Raw genomic sequence first — 19,378 nt, forward strand, 5'->3', positions numbered from 1 at the left:
CTCGTTCCCCCTGTGCCTCCGGGCCCGCTTTGCCCTTGCGCACCCCGGCTCTGCTTTCCTCTTGGCCGCCCCCCCCCACCCCCGGGGTTCTCGGCTTGGCCTGCGGCCTCCAGGAACTCCTTTCCAGAATGGGCAAAGATCCGGGAGTGATGGGAGTTGTAGTCCGGTGCAGCTGGAGAGCGCCAGGTTGGAGAAGGCGTGGCCACGGTGCCGCTTCCTTCGGAAGCATGTTTACTCCGCACTCTAGGTCCCTCGCCTCTGTGTTGTTTGCAAACGTGCCGTGTATTACACACACACACACGCACCGTGTTGAGCGGGAGGGCGACCCCGATGACCAGGGGTCTGGAGCAGCTCCCGTAGGAGGGCAGGAGGCGACAGTTGAGGCTTGGCCTGTTGAGCTTAGAGAAGGGGCTGAGGAGAGGGGCTCCCGATGGAGGTGTGCAAGATACTCAAGGTTCTCTCCGTCTCTCAGCATCCTGGAACCCAAAAGGATGCAACATGGCTCTCCTTGTGCTTTTCTTTCGGTAAAAGAGTTGAAAAATACCCCTGGGGCAAGGAGGAGTCGATGACAAAAGATCCCTTCTTGCCACCTATCACGGGGTTCTGGGGAGAGGAGCAGGTGAGAGAGGGGAAGAATGAAGAGGTTCACAGCCTGAAATCCTGGGTACCTGTTTGCTGGAAGTAACTCTCATGCAGTTCATGTGGCTTTTCTCCCATGTAAGTGCAAATACGAAGGAAATGAAAAGAAGCACAACCCCATGCATTCCCCCCACCCCATGGGGCTGTACTGCCAGACAGAAGTGTGTATTTAGAATTCATGTTTGTTGAGAAGAGGAAAGATTAGGCTATTTCTTAGTATTGGTCTAAATGGCTTCCAGCATTCCCCAGCCAGCCCTGCTGTTCTCAGAGGGGCCTGCTGTATGAGTAGCCTCCCCAGCTGCTTTGGACTTCTGCTCCCATTGTCCACCAGCTCCTAGCCATGCTGGTTGGGGCGGATGGGAGCTTGAGTGCACAACTCCTGGAGGTGCTAGGTTGGTCTGGGGGTAAGCATTTGTGAAGTGGGGGTGCAGGAGTAGGAAGTGTAAACAGACCACCCTCCTCTCTCTTGGCAGCACTTGCAGACCGCTTCGCGTACAGCTTCAATCACCCCCAGCCAGCTTAGGGCGAGAGGTGTTGTAGTACAACATATCTGGGGGGCTGGGGAAGATGTGGGGAGGTGAGTGATCTGACAGGCAATGAAGAGGAAGTCCTCGCCAGGGTGGTGAGGAATTGAAGTTAGCAGCCTGAATCCTCAGTGTGTTTAGCCCTGTTGTGACTCTGGGGCTTATTCCTTACTGTGGGTTTGGGATTTCTGCCTACAGGGCGGCCTTTCCTCAGAAGGCATCCTTGCAGTGCTTGCTGGGGTCTGGCTTGTGTGGGACTGAACACTGGGGCGGCCACCTCAGCGCACGCTCGCCAGCAGTCCTCATGGAGGGTGACGGGGTATGTGCGGAGGAGGTTGTGTCCGCCGAAATAGGTGTGGGGACCCGGTCTCGTCCTCTTCATTGCACTGCAGCTCTGTGCGTTTTGCAAGACGGGTGCCGCCTTGCTCTGTGTAGGCTTACTCTTGGGTCGGTGTCTGTTGGGGCGCAACCTGTTGCTGGAGAGAGGTGAGTGAATAGAGGGGGTAAAATTGGGTAGGATTGGCAGCGAAGAACAGAGGGGCGGGTGTACAGAGGCAGAGCTGATGTGGCCCTGAGGAGGAGAGGGGAGATGCTGGCTGGGGCGAGAGGATTTGGGGTCTGCCAGAGGCCCTCGGCCTCACCTGCCACGCAGGTTTGTTGTGAGGATCAAATGGAGACGATCAGGCCCATGCAAGCCGTTTTGGGTTTCATGCAAGAGGAGAAAGGTGGGGTTTAAATGCAAAAATCCCCCTCCTTCCTCCACAGAGTTCAGGGGAAAATCACATATCCCCCCCCCGAACAGGTGTTCCCTCTCCACAACCTCATGAGGTAGGGTGCCAGGATCAAGCAGCAGTCTTTTATCTGGGTCCGAGACCCACACACCTGAGCGAAAGGGTACGGCAAATCCATTTGCATCAGCTGTGCCTCGACTTCCAGCGAACAAGCCGTTCACGTCAAAGCACATGTGCATCAGAACGTTTACTGTAATGGTGGAAAAGAAGCATTAGTGGCATTCTCCTTCCAGCGGTTCATCATGTTCGACTTCTCCAAAGGCTTCATCCCTGCTTTGAGGGCCATGAGGTGGCAAGCCCTGCGAGGCGATGGCCCCGGTGAGGAGTTGCCACAGGTGGGAGCTGGGGATGGAAGTTGGAAGGTTAGAAATGGGGTGGAAGGGACAAGTGCCAAGCCTGGGGGGGGGGGGTGCTGGGGGCAGCGTTCTGGTCGGAGTGTATGTAACACGCAGCATTCCAGACCCAAGGGGCTTATGGGAGTTTTAGTCCAGTAGCATCTGTGGTGCACCAGTTGGGGAAAGTCCTGTGTCAGCAGAGCCGGTGTTTGTGCGGGTGCTGCTGTACCGTCCTGGGGAAAACTCTGCCATGGGGTGGCAGAGGTTGACGCAGGCCTGGGGTTAGTGCCATGACAAGGGGCTCAGCAAAGGGGGTGATCCTGTGCCTGCCTCCCTGGTTGTAAGCCTTATTACTGAGAAGAAGTGCACGGGATTACACGAAGGAGTGACCAGCACACTGAGACCTTGTCGAGATTAGTGGGGAGGGGTGGGACAGGGCCACCTCTTTCTCTGCCTGTACCCCCCAGGCGTCATGCTGGCGGATGCCCTGGGCCAGGAGTGCCGCATCTCCCACTCGGTTGAGTCTGGTGTGGGGACCTGCTGGCAAACGATGACGCAGAGGAGTGTCCAGGCTTCTTGTCTCAGGGAAGCGTAATCCCATATGTCTGTGTATAAAAACGGATAGACTAAGATAAAGTGATTTAAAATACATTCCAATCATTCTGTTACTCTATCCATTTTTCTTTATCTTAATGGGAGCTGATCGCACCCAGAGGCTTTCCAGGTTTGTTTTGCTGTTGTGCCACCTTGCATCTCTCTCTCGGTCTTCTACAACTTGTTGGGCTCCTGGGTGTGGGATGCTGGTTGGGGAGGGCTGAAATTGTACACATACATGTTCAGGAAACGTGATAGCCCGTTCTCAGGGTTGCATGTGGATTGGGGTTGTGGAAACATGTCTTGCTATGTTGTCTGAACCCAGTTGCACTAATAACCTATGGTTTGTTAAAGATGAACAACCCAAAATTAACGGCCCAACAGCAAGCCACAGGTTCTCTTGATGAATTGTTCATGCTTAACAAATTTGTTAATGAGGCTGGGTTCAGACACCGCAGCAACCCACATTCAGACTACTCAGCCCTTGAATGTGGGTTGTTAGGTTATCTGTACTTCTGCTATACCAGATGTGGGCCATGCGCAACTCCTCAAGAATGTTGGCCTCCAGCTCCTGTCAACCCCAGCCAAGGCAACCCATGGTGAAGGAAGGATAATGGAAGTTTTAGGCTAAAAAATCTGGAGAGCCAGGCCTGTCTTATCCTTTGGTACGTATACTTTAGGCTGCGCTCTCGTGATCACATGCCTTGCAGGTGCTTTGGACTGCAGCTCCCTGACCATTGTCCATGATGGCTGGGGCAGGTGGGATTTGGAGGCCAAACATCTGGAGGGCATCAGGAAGGCTGCCCTTTGTGGGTGGGGAGGGGGAATGAAGAGGCCAAACTCTGCACACTGCAAGGTTTCTTGCGCTGCTGCTGCATCTTGCGCAGCGCCCAGAACACCAGTGGTGCTTTTCAGAAAGATGCTGCCACAGAATTGGGGAGGCTGAAGATGGGGGGGGGGGCAAGCTGTGCACAAGTGAGTGCGTAGGATCTAGTCTCCAGAAGGCAAGGCGTGATGGGTCAGGGTCTCGGCTGCCGTTGTGTAACACTTGCTTTGGGGATGGGACGGGCTACTCAGCTTTTTCTAAGCCAGCGCCCTCTGCATACAACACCCCATAACTCCCACAGGGCTGCAGATGCTGGGAGTTGTAGTCCAGCACACCCAGAGAGAGGGCAGAGTGTCGCATTGATCTCAGGCTTGGCATAGCCGCACGATGGAAGTTCCAGTCTGGGTGTGAGTAGCTTCGTACACGAGGTTTCAAACAGGCAGTCACATTGGGCAGAACTAGGAAGCAGTGGGGTGGCGTGTTCTCGCTGGGGGAAGTCCCCGGCACATGTCATTCCTGCCTCTCTGTGGGCGCGCAGTGTGTGCAACTGTCTAGACGCCAGTGGGCTGCTGCGAGGAGTTGGCTTTCTCGCTTCTCCAAGCCCTAAAGAGTCGCAGTCTCGTTTCCCTGCACTGTAAGGCAGCCCCATACACAGCCACCGCCCGAAAGACCTCTGACTCCTTGCCGACAGGTCACCGACTGCACTCACGCTGGTTTGAGCACCCGAGGGCCCTGATGAAAATAGTTTTCCTCCCAAGCAGCATTCGGCTGATGTTGTGCACCGGGCTTGCCCTGCAGATGAGTTCTTCTTTCCGTCCCACCTGAGCGTCTCGACTGACTTCATAGGCTTGAGCCGCGTCCAGTGCCTCACTTGCCCTGGGGTGGTCACTGCCATCCAGAGCGAAGCTGAGCTCCCTCCTTCCTCAGCGCTCTTCCCCTCTACCTTTTGCCTCAGAAGCAGCCATTCCTCCTTCTGTAGGTTCGAAGGTTCAGAGCGTTCCTTGCTCTTCTGGATTGGATCGTTGTGCCAGAGCTTCAAACATCTGAGTGTGTGATTTCTGCCTTGGTTTAGCAGGTGCTCATGAGCTGGTGCTGGGGAGACCAGGCCTACGGACTGGGAAGCCCAGTTTGCATCTCCTTGAGGGTTATCTTTCAGGGCCTGTTTTGCACATGGAGACTTCCAGCATCCCAAATTCAAAGGGCCAAGTAGCAGGTGATATGGGGGACCCCCCCCCCCTTGCCTGAGTCTCCAGGTGGCAGGTGCTGGCCAGGAGCAGACAAAACAGGACTTACCCTGTAAGTAGGCAAGGCCTGTAAATACCTTGAGTGAGCAACTTCGAGAGGTTCAAGCCCCAGTTTTTGCCACTCAACACCTCCCGCAGGCTGCACCCCCCCAAAACAGGAGGGGGAAAATACATGAAATAAACAGAGTGGCACTTGGAGCTTCCATAGAGCATAACAGGGTCAAGAAGGGCTTGTTTGCAAGCAGGCTGTGAGGGATTTGGGGCTCTGTGGCAGCTATGGAGCACCACAGGGGCCAAAATTAGCCGTTTAAAAAAAGACTTTCTGTGGTGACCTCCTGATGGGGAGAGCAAGGGCTGTGCCAGGGGGATGCGCATTGCCTGCTTTAGGCCAGCTGCTCCCTCCAGGCCTCTGTCTCTCCTCCTGGGGGACAGCGATGATAGGAACCCGGGAGGTTTCTGTAGGCTGGCCGGCTTTCTTCAACACCGCACAGCAAGTGGCGATGGCTCTGCAGGCCAGGTTCTTCTCCAGCTTTGCCCGGAGATGCCGGGGTGCTCCTGGGTCCCCTCCGCACAGAGCAGGGCCACAGCCATGGACCTCCGGTTCCTGGTGGGTGACGCAGCTGCAGCTGTGAGTGGCTAAAATCTTCTTATGGAGTATTTCACTCATTCCAGAAGAGATGATGTTTCGCAGGAGGGGATTTTCTTGCTGTGCTTAACTGGATTTTCCAAGCTTTCCTTCTTTCATGCCTTCCCATCTCCAATCTGCTGGAGAGTTGATGTTTTGTCATGCCCATGTAGGCAACAGAGATGACCTTGAGACCTTTATTTGTTAATATTTATATACAGCTTAACACAATAAAATCCCAAAGCTGCTTACCTATGACAGTGTTAAAACCACAGCATTAAGTAACACTATTAAAAAATGAAGCTTAAAATACGATATTTAAGTGTTTCAGCTACAAAAAAAATAAAAGTAATGCAAAATGGTTTGTTAGATGCCGTCAAGTCATCTCTGACGTGGTGCCCTCCAGAATCCCCTGTCCTTGATAGCCCTGCTCAGCTCTTGTAAACTCAAGGCTGTGACTGACTTTATGGAATTGATCCGTCTCATAACTGGTTGTCATTGTCTCTTGCCTTTGACCTTCCAGCGAGTCTTGCCTTCTTTATGATATATCCGGAGTGTGAGAGCCTCCGTTTCTTCATTTACACTTGCAACAAAAATTAATTACAAGCCAGAGAAAGTCAGCTTAGACAAGTGCATTTTTGGAAGGCAATTTAAACCTTTTATGCCTCCCAAGCCACATGAGGAAGGGTGTTCCCAAGGGTGGGCGCTGTTGTCAAGGAGGTCTGTTTGAGATATTTATTTATTTAGATTTTTTTTTATGCTGTCCCATTCACATGAGCCTCGGGACAGCTTACATACAATAAATAAATACAATACAAATAGTGTCCATAAAATCCAGATTCACCCTGGCTGCAGATATTATGTGGAGATGGCCTCTTGGTTGCAGAATGACTAAAGGAGATGGCCTCCTTTTAGGTCAGCTGGGTGTATGAAGGGGCAGGTGGTCTGCTCGGTAGCCCAGTCTTGGGGAGTTTGGGTTCTGTTGTTAACATAACCTTGAACATGGCTTGGATGCTAATAGGTAGTCAGTGCCGTTCTTCCGGTGCAGGTGACATGCCGATATGACTGGATGCAAGTTTCCCAGTTCTGGTGTCCTGTGCCTAGTCTGATTCCTATTCAAGTATCATTAACCATATCGTGGGAGAAGATTATAGCTCAATGGCTGAGTGGTCGCTTTGCACGTTGAAACAAGAGGTCTGCTCAAATCAACTCCAGTGGAAAGGATCAAGGTGAAATTTTTGGAGAAAGATGGTTGGCATGCGCATCATCCAGAGCTGACCCGGGACGCAAAGACATCAGGCTGACGGGATTTACTTCGTGTGGTCTCGGGTGGCGTGGTTTTGTTGTGTTTCTGTAGGACCTGGTACAGCAGGCACACACGCAGGATCTGAGTAAACGCAGAAATCGGTTGTGAGGACTGGCGCTGAGCTCCTGATGCTTTCCTGCAAAACTTAGCCCCTACTTCCCTCCAGTTTTACTTCATTTCAGCTGCATCATTTAGGCAGCATAATGTTGATGTTGTTAAACCAGCAGGAGTCAGAAATCTGGGTTGATCTCTGGAAAATAAGACAGTGCTCTCGCGTCAGATTCAGATCTGATTTCTGCCTGCTGCTGCTGCTGGAAAGAGGATGGTTCCGCCAGGCATGGAACAGCATCATGTGTTGCTGTTTACAGTAGCCATTGGTGAGGCCTTTGGTGTTGAGCTGGCTGCACACAAGCACCCTGGCGGAATAACATGCGTTAAGAAACAAAAGAGGGTAGAGTCCGTAGGCGGTGTAGCCCTGGCCCAGCCACGCTGCCCCCAAGTGGAGGGGAGGCATTTCCCCTTCCGTCCTGAAACATGGAAAGAAATTTTAAAAGCCTTGTGTTTCTTTGCAGCAATCTCCTTTTTCTTGTGAGTTACTCTCTGGTTTCTTTGTGCTTTGGTTATGTGCTTAGATATAGCTGGGGAGTTAGTGAATGTTAGAAGAAATTAACCACACCCCATAGGGCCCAGCACCGCCCGTCTCAGCAACTGCTGAGAAGCTCCAAACAGCCCGCAGGGTTGGGCCTCCTCTCGCCCGTCCCTGGCATGGGTCCTCCACCAAGGCAACCAAATAGCCCAGGTGAAGGCCCAGTCCAGGTGGGCCCAGGTAATCAGGATTGTCCAGCTGCAGCTGTGGTGTCTTCTCCTCAATCGCCTGAGCCCGGCATGGTGCATGTGCCACTGGAATCGACTTCGAGGATCTCCTGGGTCACAGGAAGCTTCCTTGAGTGCAGACCCCATGATTGCTGCGTCTTAAGCAAAAGGGGACCGCCCCCTTCCTCACAGAGGCGTGTGTCACTTCCCTTAGCCATGGCATCTGTCCCATGTTGGGCAGTTTAGTCAGCCGGGGTGGGCAAGGGCGCTGTACGCTCCTCCAGAGAGCGTGCAGCTGATGGGTGGCACCGCGCTGCTGGACCCACAGCCCCAGGGACCAGGGCCTGTGCCCCTTTCCCCGGCCTGCCCCTCTCTCCCAACCACACGTTTAATAGCACAGCCTTTGTGCATTCTCAAGGACTGAAATTCCTCTGCTAATTTCTCTGGAAGCTATGTCAGCGGGGGCGGGGGGGTTGCACCCCTGGCCCCACCTCATTGACCTTTAGCTCCGTCCCCTCTGATTTCCAGCCCGGTTTTGGCATGGAGCCCCCAAAATGGAATGTGCCCCCGTCCTCGCCCTGGGGCAGCGAAATGGCATCACCTGCTCTGGGACGGGTAGCCCGGGCAGCTCGTTGCGCAGCCCAGCCAGGGCCCTTTAGCGTTTTCGTTCTTTGCAGGTTCTCGGCGTGGACAGCGGCGGGTGACGGCTTCACGCAGCTGCTGAGGACGGCAGCGGGTCTGGGGATGGGGTTTCCTCTCTGCTTTCATTGTAGCTCAGTCTCTCCGCTTCCAGCATAAGTGGTGCTATTTTTGAAATCGGCGGGGGGATCGGGTCAGCTGGACGTGGTCCTTTCTCCCTGCTGTGGGGTGGATTCCTTGCAGGGCTTAGCGGAAAGCTCTCTTTGTGCCTGTCCAGGCCAGGGAGAAGGGAGGAAGCCAGCAACTCTCGGGGGAGCAAGGCAGTGCATGGACTTCCTGTCCTGCTCAGGCCATGAATCTAGGCAGAGCTCATGTTTCTGGGCAAAACTTGGCCCCGTCATCTGGAAGGCAGCGTCTTTGCACTCTGCTGGCTGAAAAGTCCGTTCCGGGCAACCAGGCGCCGGCCTTTTCTTTCTACTCTGCACTGCAAAAATGTTGGCCATTCAATGGTTTGCCTGGCGTGGCATTTTACCCTGGCGTTGCGCAAAGCCCCACTGTTAACTGGAGCTCCGTACAGGCTTTTTTTTTGGCGGGGGGCAGCTTGATTGTCACAAAAGCCCTGTAGTGTCTAGGTACAAAGCACTGTATAGGTTTCTGACCCCCCCCCCCCAAATGCTTTCAAGCATATCTTACCTTTCCATCCATAAGGGCTAGGAACCTGCGTCGCTGTCTTTAAACAAAAGCAGATGTTCTCCAGAGGTGGGATTCTGCACCCGCTACTGCACTGTGCTCTCTTCTCCGTTGCTGCCCCTCACCACCCTGGCAAGGACAGCTCCTGTAAATGGCAAAAGTTTTGGAACTGGGTTTATCAGCGCTTACCCTCTTTTGAGTTGGGCCCACTTCACCTGCAGCCTCTCATCCAGACTGGACGGCCTGGCCTCATTTCGGAACATCGGGCCAGATCCAAAGTTGGCCCATATACAGGTCCCTCCCGACGGACCAAGGTCATAGGCCGAGCCCCACTTGGTCGGCTCAAAGTCCTCTCTCTCGTGGCAAGTAGGTGCCCCCACGCACCTTTCTAGGTGTACGGGATGCTGAGCTCAGAAATGCAGGTACAGGTGGAGGCCTACACCTTAAGCCACAAGTGTCCCCAGCTGCATCGCTTGCAACCCCATCATTTCTGGTCAACCTGGCCAATGCCCGCGGTAGCTGGGGATGCTTGGAGCTGCAGTTCAGCATGGCTGCTTTAACGTATGAGCTGTGCTTGAGAACCTAAACTGGTGTCTACCCTGAATGCGATGCCTGCCCTTGTTTATAAGATGCCTCTGGAACGGACAGATGTGTTTTCCACCCTGGCGAAACATCAGTGTCTGGCTGCGGTTTTCTGCAATTTCTTGAGCCTTTTCTGTCTGAGCAGAATTGCAAAAACTTGCTCGTTTCTAAAGGATTACCTTCCAGGGCTTGAAGGTCCTTTCTTGTGTGATTGTGTCGGCTTCAGCTGAGGATAATAAATTTAAATGTGAGCTAAAATCAGGGCTGGCAATTCTCTTTCAGCTGGAGAACAGGGTTCATCTTTGGAGAAATTTCAGGGTGGGGAGCTCATTCCAGTGGTGGGCTGGGCCGAAGGCAAAAGGAATGGAGCCAAGATTACCAAAAAAATGCCAACCCATTCTAGCTTAGAGCTCTTACTGTCAATAAATAATACCTAGAAGAAGCATTTCAGCATCTTGAGAAGTGGGGGAGAACCTGCACCGGGTCAGTAGTTGGTGGAACCAGGGAAAGAGGTTGTGGTCCCACGAGGGGCCCCAGAGGCTCTTTCTATTGAAGCTTTGTCACAGGTGCCTTCTCACACTTGGGAGAGCTCACAGAACATATTAGTGGAATGGTGGTTGAACCAAGAGGGCTAGAAACTTGCATGTTTACTATTGCCTCACATTCAACTGGAACGGCCGGTATTGATGCTAACTTTGATTCTCACTTGGGCTTCATGTGCAGAATGATGTTAATCCTTCCACTTTGAAAGGTATTAGGTACTTTGCTTAGAGATGTGAAGTCCCAAGGGGAAAAATATAGGGAAAAAGTTTTCCTCCCTCCAGAAATTCTTTTTTCCAAATTTTTGGGCAAAATAGAAAAAGAATCTCCACCCCCCCCACCCCGCCCGGCCATGTTTATGGTTTCATTTTGGGCCTTTGCTCCCTGAGGAAGTTTCATAGCAGGGAAGTGTGCCTGAAGAAAACTTGCCTCAGTGTAGGGGCCAGCGCATGCACCAGCTGACTGTCAAATCTAAAATCTCTCAGCCTGGTGGTCAAACCTGACTTCTTCTGCACATGTGGATTCTTGTTCATACCTTAAACTCCATTTAGCTTCTGCATTATTCCACAGTTGAAGAAACACCCACACCTCCCAAAATACATTTTCCAGAACAGGCTTAAGTGTGTGCGTTATCTCTCTCGGGCACAGACTTTACATACATCTTTGGATCTATTTAACTGGCTGCGGATGGTGCAGCCAACCGTCCAAAAAAGTGTGGATTCCAACGGATGGCTGAGTTACTGTCCTCACATTCAGTCAGGAAAAGGGCCGTGCCATGTAGGGATTGCGAAAACCGAATGGCTTAGCCTTGTGGAGGGGTGGCCCTTTAGGCCTGTGTGTGGGGAAGGCGCTCCACTTTGGCTTGTTGAGACCCGCTGGTGCTTTTCCTCCGTATCGTGGGTGGCCGGCCCTCCCGCGTGGATGTGGCACTCGCAAGCCGGGGCCAGAAGAAAAGCCCTGGAGCTGCAGCACGGAGGGGTGTTTTTCCAGATGCTGCACCTCTTCAGCAGCCCTCCCCTCAGGGCCCACAGCCGACCGGGGGTGGCGGCTGCTGGCACGCGCCCTCAGTGCGCGGAGGACATCGGTGGTTGCTGCTGGGGGCAGCCTCCAGCTTGCACCAAATAAGTATGCCTGATAGATTAGCTTCTCCCCAACTGGCCATTTTCCCAGGTGTGCACTACCCCTTCCATCCTCCCCAGCCAGGATGGCCGCCACAGTGGCTGCCCTAGGACCTATCGGCAGCCCTGCACGATGTGGTCTGTGGCCACAGGGGTGGAAGATGGGCAGTGCCCTGATTTTTCTTGCTTCCAAACCGCCAGCAAGGAGCCAGGTGGGAGATCCGGTGCTGTGCTCCTCCCAGGTGGAGAGTGCAGCTCGGCATCGGGGTGTCCCCCTGGCCTACAGTCTCTTCCTTGGCTCTCGTTGAGGTTTTCCCACCTGAAAGCACGGTGTGGTAGGTGACGGGAGAGACCCTTCTCTCCATGAGACCCTGGGGGATCCTCTGACGGTCAGAAGGGCCTATGGTGGCCTGGTGGGGCCAAGCTGTAGACATAAGGCGGTGCCCTCTGTACAGGCCGGGACAAAGCCATACTAAGGTGCTGGTCGGAATCACTGCTCAAATGCAGCCTTCTCTCAGCCTAGTGCTCTCCAGGCGTGCTTGATGGGGGGGTGAGCGGGCACTAGTCCAACTGCTCTCGAGGGGGCCAGGTTGGGCCAAGGCCCCCACAGACAAACGCGCTCCCGCATTCTCCCCAGTGCGCCGCTGAGATGGGAAGCCGTCGGGCGACCCTAAGCGTGGCTCTTGGGGCGGTCCGGTCACCCTTCTCTCCCTCCCCTCCGCAGGCGGTTTCCGAGCAGCTCAGTGGCTCCCCGGTCGTGATCTCTCCTCCCTGCGAAGACACTGCTGCCTCCTCCGAGAATGTCCAGCTCGGGCTACCCTCCGAACCAGGGAGCCTTCAGCACGGAGCAAAGCCGCTATGCAACACACTCGGTGCAGTACACATTTTCCAGTGGCCGGCACCAGCAGGCAAGAGGCAGCGGGCACGGTGCAGTGCTGGGGGCGGAGCGGCTGGGATCCCGGGCACCAGCTGCTGGTTTTCCTTTCTCGCTGCCCGAGCGTGGCCGAGAAACCTGGCCTAGGCAGGGTTGGGCACTGGGGCCGATGGGAAAAGTCTGGTCTGTTGAGATTAAATCACGTTACGGTTCTGGGGGAGAGTACAGCTTAGTGCTGGTACGGTTGTAATTTTTTGTTATCCTTTATATTGCTTTTACAAGTTGATTCATGTTCCCGTTTTGTGCATATCACGATCCTGAATGATCCTTGTATATGTTTTTATAAATCACTTTTTTCTGCCCATCTTGCTGAGGACCCCAGGACAGGCAAAGCTGTTCTGCAATTGCACAACTGAGCAAGGAAAATGTAAAACAAAGTTCTGGCGATGATTGAAATGGGCGATATGCTTTTAAAGGCAGCCATGCGACGCAGGCAGCAGGCCAATTCCTTCTGGCCAATCTCACGGCTTCTTAGACTACTTGGCTGTATTTGACGGTACTCAAGCACTTGGCAGCCAGTGCTTGATACCTGGCTGGCCGGTTTGATGGTACTGCAGAATGCTCTCGTTCCCGGGTCCCCTCTGGCTGCTGTAGGAGGGATGCTTTCTTGGCCGTATACACCGCCTAAGCAGGCTGGGAGGAAGGACCCCAGCACAAATAAAGGTGCTAACCTGCCTCCCAGATTGTAGCCAGCCTCACAGGCTTGTTGGAAGGATAAAATAGAAGGTGGGGGGCTCTGTAAGCCCCCTCAGGTTCCTGGGAGGAGAAGAGGTAGGCTGTAAATAAGAATGGGCAAGTAAGCGATGAAGGTATTTTGCCTCCTTCGCAGGATTATAAACTGTCGCATTCAGGGCAGGCCCAAAAGGTAAAGCGGTGAGGCCTGGATACCCGCCAACAGGCGCATCTTGACCTTTTCGAACGAGGAGGGAAAAATCTTCAGAAAAGCTGGGAAGCCACAAAAAATGGGTCGCTGGGCGAAATGGTACCGGGCACTTCTGCTTCAAAGGTTGACCGGCTGTGCCCTGCTTGTTGTTTTGCAGGAGTTTGCTGTCCCCGATTTCCGTAATTCTCACTTGGACACGACTCAGATCCTGCAGCAGCAGCAGCAGCAACTTCGGAGGCGTCCCTCTTTGCTCTCTGAATTTCACCCCGGCTCGGATCGGTGGGTTTCCCCCGTTATTCCTGCATGCAGCTGTCCAGCAGGCTCACTGGGGGTTTCGTGGCGTGTGCTTGGCTTAGCGTGGGAAAGCTGTGAGGTCCAACCCATGATCTCTCCAGGGTGGGCCAGGACAAGCCTTTCCCTCGGAAAAGCCTTGCCAAGAAGGGTAGCCCACTGACCTTTTCACCAGGGGCTTGATCTCACAAGTAAGAAAGCGTGCTTTCCTGAACTCAAGTCCCAGCTAAAACGAGCTAGTCATCCACGCAATATCTTGAGGTTGATTGGTATAGTCAAAACTGGGCTAGACGGGTCCGGAGTTTCTCAGTGCAAACAGCAGCTGTTCCCAAACGGGCAAGCATCTCGGCACTGAGGATTGGTCCCACATGGAAATATCTCCTTCCCTCCCTCTGTAAAAAAAACCTGGAGAACGGCTGCTGCCCGTCCCGGCTCCCAGATGTGAACTTCTTGAGGTTGAGGGGAACGGGGAAGCCCCAAAGAAAGGATGCTTGAGCCCCCGGGCTGCGAGGCAGCTTGCTAGGGCTGGAGGCCAAGAAGCATCGAGATGCAGTCATCGCTGCCATGGTCTGACGCTCCCACCGAACCTCTTTCGGGCTTCGGTGATGATCGGGACTGCAGTCCAGCAGCAATGGCCAGGCTATTGTAGCTGCAAGCTCTTAGAGCTAGCGGAGTGCCTGAGGAGAGGGCCTTCGCCCCTTTAGAAGGGAGGAGAGCTGGGAATCGCCAAAGGGTGGGAAGTTAGGGGAAGGGGCCGTGGCTTTCTGGGACCCGCAGAGGGGGGCCGCTGGGGCGGAGGGTTCTGCATGTTTGAGCAGGGTCTGCAGTTGCTACGGGACCTCTTTTCCCTCCTCCCAGGCCTCAGGAGAGGCGATCCGGGTATGAGTCACAGTTCCATCCCGGCCCATCACAAGCCGACCATGACTCGCTGGATACGAAGAGGCCGCGCTTGGATCAAGTTCCCGACTCCCATTACCAGCGGGTCAGTGCCGCGGCGGTCCTGCCGCTGGCCCACCAGCTGCAGGAAGGGCTACGGTCGTCGGACCTGAAGAAGGTAAAGCCTGCACTCGGCAGGGTGGTCGTGTGGGGGCTCGAGTTGGAGTGAGAACAGGCCGTGTTCTTCGGATTGGTCTTGGCACGCCCGTTTTCAGGTGAACCCGGCGCAGTCTTGTCACTGAAGCGTCAGGGCACGATCCCATGCATGGATGGGCACGACAATGTCCCGGCCAGTCCACGCAGGGAGCGGTAGGCCTTCTTTCTCTCCAAACGTACCTAACATGGGCACCCTTTCCTCTCCGTCCTACACTCTTAAGAACACAAGCATTGCAAAGAAGTCAACATAAAGCCCAGGAGAAGGTTTCCGTTTGTTTATTTATTTTTTTTAGCATTTCTGGATTGCTGCGCAGGCAAGAGGTACTCAGAGGCTTGCAATTTGAAGGAAAGGACCTTGATTTCAAAACAAATAAACCAAAGCCAGGCTAAAAATATATATATAAACAGAGCTGCAATGCAAGGACAAGTCTTAATCAGAAACAGTCAAGAGGGAAATTGCTTATTGTAAAAAGCCTGTTGAAACTAAATGATATTCACAGGGCTTCTTTAGGGTGATGAAAGAAAATGGGCAAAGGGGCCACCGTCCTGAAGTCCCTGTTTGGGACAGTTACCCGTTTTCCCCCACACAGTGTCAGGAGGCAGGGGAGAAAATGCTGCTGTGAAAGATGATTTCCTCCCGTGTTTGGGTTCTTTGAATACCCACATGTTTGGCAACGATACGCTACTCTTTGGCTCAGTATTCAGTTCGTGGGCTGCTCAGTAGGATGCTAAGTTCAAGCCAAGTTTGAGTCCGGCTTGGTGACTAATATTTAACCAGGGCTGTGTTTTTCCAAAGGAGCAATGCCTGAGCAACGTTCTGCCCCTTGCCATGAACTCAGCTCACCTGGGCTGGAGCCATGGAGCCCTTTAAGCCAGACTTTGCTTCCTCCCACCAGATGCATCGGGCAACAACTCCCATGGCTGGGAGACGGTGGAAGTTGTTGTCCATCCCATCCAAGACCTCCAGCTGGGGAGGCCTGGGACTCATACCACCCGGCCTGGCTGTGTTCCTCAGATCAGCTGTGAGCCACAGCCCAGACTGATGGGAGTGAGTGGCTCAGAGCCGTAAGAGAAAGCAGGGCCCACACATCACCCAACAACTCTGGGGAAAAAAATGTGTGTGTGCACAAGCGTTTCCTCGCTTCCTCCCCATCGTGTGCGGTGCCTTTTTCTCAGTCGTAAGCCCTCCCGCAGAGCCTGCCCTGTCGAATTGATTGCATGGACGCAGCTTTGGGAGCTTTCTGGCTCTGGAGCAGCATCAAAATACTTCAGACTAAAGGATTAAATATATTTTAGGGAAAAATAGGGAATCCTTGCACCGTGAACCTCCAAAGAAGGCAAAGCCAGCTGGTTTGCGAGTGCAGTTGGACCCTTTGGGCTCTCCAGCTGCTTCAGAAAGCTTTTATTTTTCTGTGTAAAGAAATGGATAGTGGGTTTCTCAGGCAGGAGAATTTGGGAAGTAGAAATGGTCCCCGGGCCTCCAGATCAGAACACCGTCAGCGTGCACCCCGCAAGCAGCCACACTTTGCCGTGTTTGACTGGCGAGAAAGCCACGGATGTTCTGTCTTGCACGGCAGGCGGCACAGTCAGCTCACAGTCAGCCTCAAGGCCTGCTGCCACTTAAAAATGCCACTGGAACTTTGACGGCAGGCCGCCGCCTGTCCCTATCCAGCTAGTCCTTGCTCAAGAGTCGCCAGAGAGTTTGGCACAGGCCTCGTTGCCGTTCATGACGCTCCCCGTCCTTCTTCTCCACCGCAAGGAGCCGGCTTTCGGAAGCAAGCACGATGGGCCCCCCTCGCCCCTGTCGAGCCAGCCGTGCGGAGAGGACCAGAACGCGTCTCCGTCCAAGCTGTCGAAGGAAGAGCTCATCCAGAGCATGGATCGGGTGGACCGGGAGATTGCCAAAGTGGAGCAGCAGATCCTCAAACTGAAGAAGAAGCAAGTGAGCCACCTGGGATCTTGGGTTGGGCTGCAGGGCGAGGCCTCCATCTAGCCCTCTGCCCCGAGCGAGGCTGCGAGGGGCCAGGACAGACGGGGGGAGCAGGGGCAAAACCACCTGGGCAGCTCGGCGGCCCACTGGAGCCGAGGTGGCGAGCCCTTCCGGCTCGGGGGTGAATCCCGTTTTGGAGCGGCTTTCCGGGGTTGCCTTCCACTCTTGGCGGGGGGAGGGGTGACGAGATGAGGGCATCCCACGGCATGGAAGCTTTTCCTGGTGGTCCCTAAGCTTCTGGAGGGTTGTTCCAACCCTTTGGAATGGGGAAGAACACCAGCTGAGGATCCTGGGAATTGTAGTCCCAGCACACCTGGAGGGCACCACCTAAGGTTGCTCTGGAGGAGAAGAAACTCCCTATTTGTGATGTTGGTTTCCACACCCAAGTTTCCCAGCTTTCCTTCAGCAGCATGGGAACCGTAGTCTGCATTGCAGCTCTCAAGGTTGCAAACAGTACAGAGCTTGCTGGGGGCAGAGAGCTGATGTCCTTTGTTCGTCCGGTTTGCTTTCCCAGTTGCAGAATCCAGTTTCCTCCCATGTACAGTTTGGTGGTAAGATGCTCATGGAGACATATTTTGTGCTCTCAGGGTGGGTGTGTTTGAGCGCACACAGCCTGTCTCCATCTCTCTGAAATCCCTGAAGGCAAAAGTTTCCTTTCCATTCATTGCAATGCTACCCTGACCAATAGCCGAAACTTTCTGGCTGGCTCACACCAATTCAGTCCTTCAGTCCAGCACAACAGAGCGTCTTGCAAAACCGCTCAGCATCTCCGTGCGACGGGCACAGCTGGTGTCTCTGAACTCCCCCCCCCTCCCTACCTGGCCAGTTTGCACCCCAGAGCACCGCCCTTGAGCCAGGTGCTGACCTGTCTCTCCGGTGACTCATTACTAGTGTGAGTAGCACCATATGGATGGCTGACTCCCTCCCTCCCCCTCTTCTGTCTCCTAGCAACAGCTGGAAGAGGAAGCCGCAAAGCCTCCGGAGCCCGAGCGGCCAGTGTCTCCTCCGCCGGTAGAACAGAAGCACCGCAGCATTGTTCAGATTATCTACGATGAGAACCGGGTAATGCTTTGCTCGTGCTTTTGCTGTGGGTGCCTCTCAGTTGCCGATTCTTTGAGCTCTGAGCAAGCGCTGGCACTTGGGTGTTCTGTGGGTCCTCCTCGCCACAGCCGGCTCCATCCCTGGGCCTGTTGACGCGGGCCAAATCGGAAGTGCTTGGGTCCCAGCCTGCCGCTGCGGGGTTCCCTCAAGGAATCCCACCCCCTCTTCCCCCGCCATCCCGCGGTTGGGTGGATTCCCGCTGTCCCATCGATTCCCAAATCTTTGTCACTGTTAGGTAGAGCTTTACACTCAAACATGCTGGAATTTTGTCCCACCCCTTTGGCTCCAGCCCTACCCACCACTGAGGGCTTCCCCAAGAGCAAATTTGGCCCCTGGGCTGAGAGAGGGTTGATATTGCCTGCTGCAACTCGAGTTGGGTGGCCGAGAGGCCCTGGGCATCCTGGCCCTCGTCTGCAGGAGGGAAAACCGCCGGACAGGAATGTGAGAAATAAAAAATTAGGTGTGTTGCAATTGAGCACGGAGACCCTGTTGTGAATGGCGCAGAATGATACCCCCCCCCCCCCACCCCAGTAGACTCCCTGCATGCTGGAGGGCGTCACTCCGTCACTGCGCCCACCCCGGGCGGCCCTTTTAGTCTCCCTCCCCGGATGAGGAGAGGGACGTCGCTGGTGCTTGGGCCGCAGAAATCCAGTTTCCGCACGTGCATAATGCTGCCTCACCCGACTTTCTGCCTTCCTGATTTGTGGAACTACAACTCCCAGCACCCTCGGCCCAGTTGCATCGCGCATCTCATCAGGTGGCGGAAGTCGTTTTCCGTCCACACAGCAGAGAACGGCCCTAACCTGCTGGGTGCTTTTTTGGACAAAATTCCTGGTGTTGCGTTGAGCGGTGCTCTGGCACTTTGCCTTGCCCTGCAAGCAGGGGGGTCCTCGCAGTGGGATCCTGGGGTCCGGAGCGCTTGGATGCATGCTGGTCACCAGGGGATGGGCAGGACTGGGGGGCTGTGCCTCAGACCACTGGGTGGTCCACGTCCATCCTGAGGCGCCCTGCCCATTTTGGAGATCGGCCGTGGGAGCTGCAGCCTCCGTCCAGCACCGAGCGCCCCCCCCCTTGCGCAAGGTGACTGTGCTGACACCAAGCATTTGCTGACCGGGCTGTGACCTCCTCACATGGGGTGGTGTGTGAGAGGTTTGTGTTGTGCAATTGTGCAGGAGGACAATCCCCTTGGAGAAGAATTCAGTCAGGGAGGAAGGAGAGGTCAGCACGGCTCACTCGGCAGTGCCGAAAGCTCAGCTGATTTGGGAGGGGGAATATTGCGGCTGGAGCTGCGAAGGCTTAAAGTTCAGTCCCCCAGGAGCAGTTTGGAGACCAAACAAACCCGCTGTGTCCAGATGCGTGTTGTCAAACAGCCGCCTCGGGATGTCCCTTCTGTATTGCCAAGTAGTACAACAAGAGAACATTGTTCCCTGGCTTACCAGGGGTTCTTTTTCTTCACTTAAAGTGTTTTTGGCACACTCTCCAGCCACAGAGGCTTCTGGAGGGGAGTCACATAACAGCCAAACACGTCAGTCCCTGCAGGCAGGCTGATAGTCTGAAAACACACACTAAAGGAAGAAGGGACGGTGAGGGTAGAGGAAAACATTAAATAGCTTTCTGTTGGAATAGCTCTGCTCCCACGTCTCCTTCGCTGCTGTGCTTCATGGCCCATGAACTAACCCAGCAGACTCTTTCTATGTTCCTTTGAGGCCTTTGTTCCAGGAAAAGCTTGGTGGACAGGAGAACATGCTGGTGAAATTGTTTCTGCTTTCAGAGTGACAGGCAAAATCTTTCCTAAAGTTGCAATTAAAAAAAAAGGGGGGG

At 54.3% G+C, this 19,378-nt stretch overlaps 1 protein-coding gene across 6 annotated transcripts in view; it reads left to right on the forward strand.

Annotated features, from left to right (window-relative positions):
* NCOR1 (nuclear receptor corepressor 1) overlaps nucleotides 1-19,378 on the forward strand; it is a 78,589-nt gene that overhangs the window by 2,068 nt on the left and 57,143 nt on the right. For 5 of the 6 annotated variants that reach the window (XR_006414762.1, XM_044430420.1, XM_044430424.1 and 2 more), the window contains exons 2-6: nucleotides 11,991-12,174; nucleotides 13,241-13,362; nucleotides 14,233-14,428; nucleotides 16,226-16,408; nucleotides 17,405-17,518. Coding sequence is in view for 5 of the 6 variants with exons in the window: in XM_044430420.1 (XP_044286355.1) it covers nucleotides 12,067-12,174; nucleotides 13,241-13,362; nucleotides 14,233-14,428; nucleotides 16,226-16,408; nucleotides 17,405-17,518 (723 nt within the window). In the remaining variant the exon portion in view is untranslated. Of the gene's footprint in view, nucleotides 1-11,987; nucleotides 12,175-13,240; nucleotides 13,363-14,232; nucleotides 14,429-16,225; nucleotides 16,409-17,404; nucleotides 17,519-19,378 lie in introns of all 6 variants that reach the window. The other variant, XM_044430423.1, reaches the window with a different exon arrangement.

Source organism: Varanus komodoensis, unplaced genomic scaffold (assembly GCF_004798865.1).
Source record: "Varanus komodoensis strain SLA01 unplaced genomic scaffold, ASM479886v1 scaffold20_1, whole genome shotgun sequence".
NCBI classification, from domain to species: Eukaryota; Metazoa; Chordata; class Lepidosauria; order Squamata; family Varanidae; genus Varanus; species Varanus komodoensis.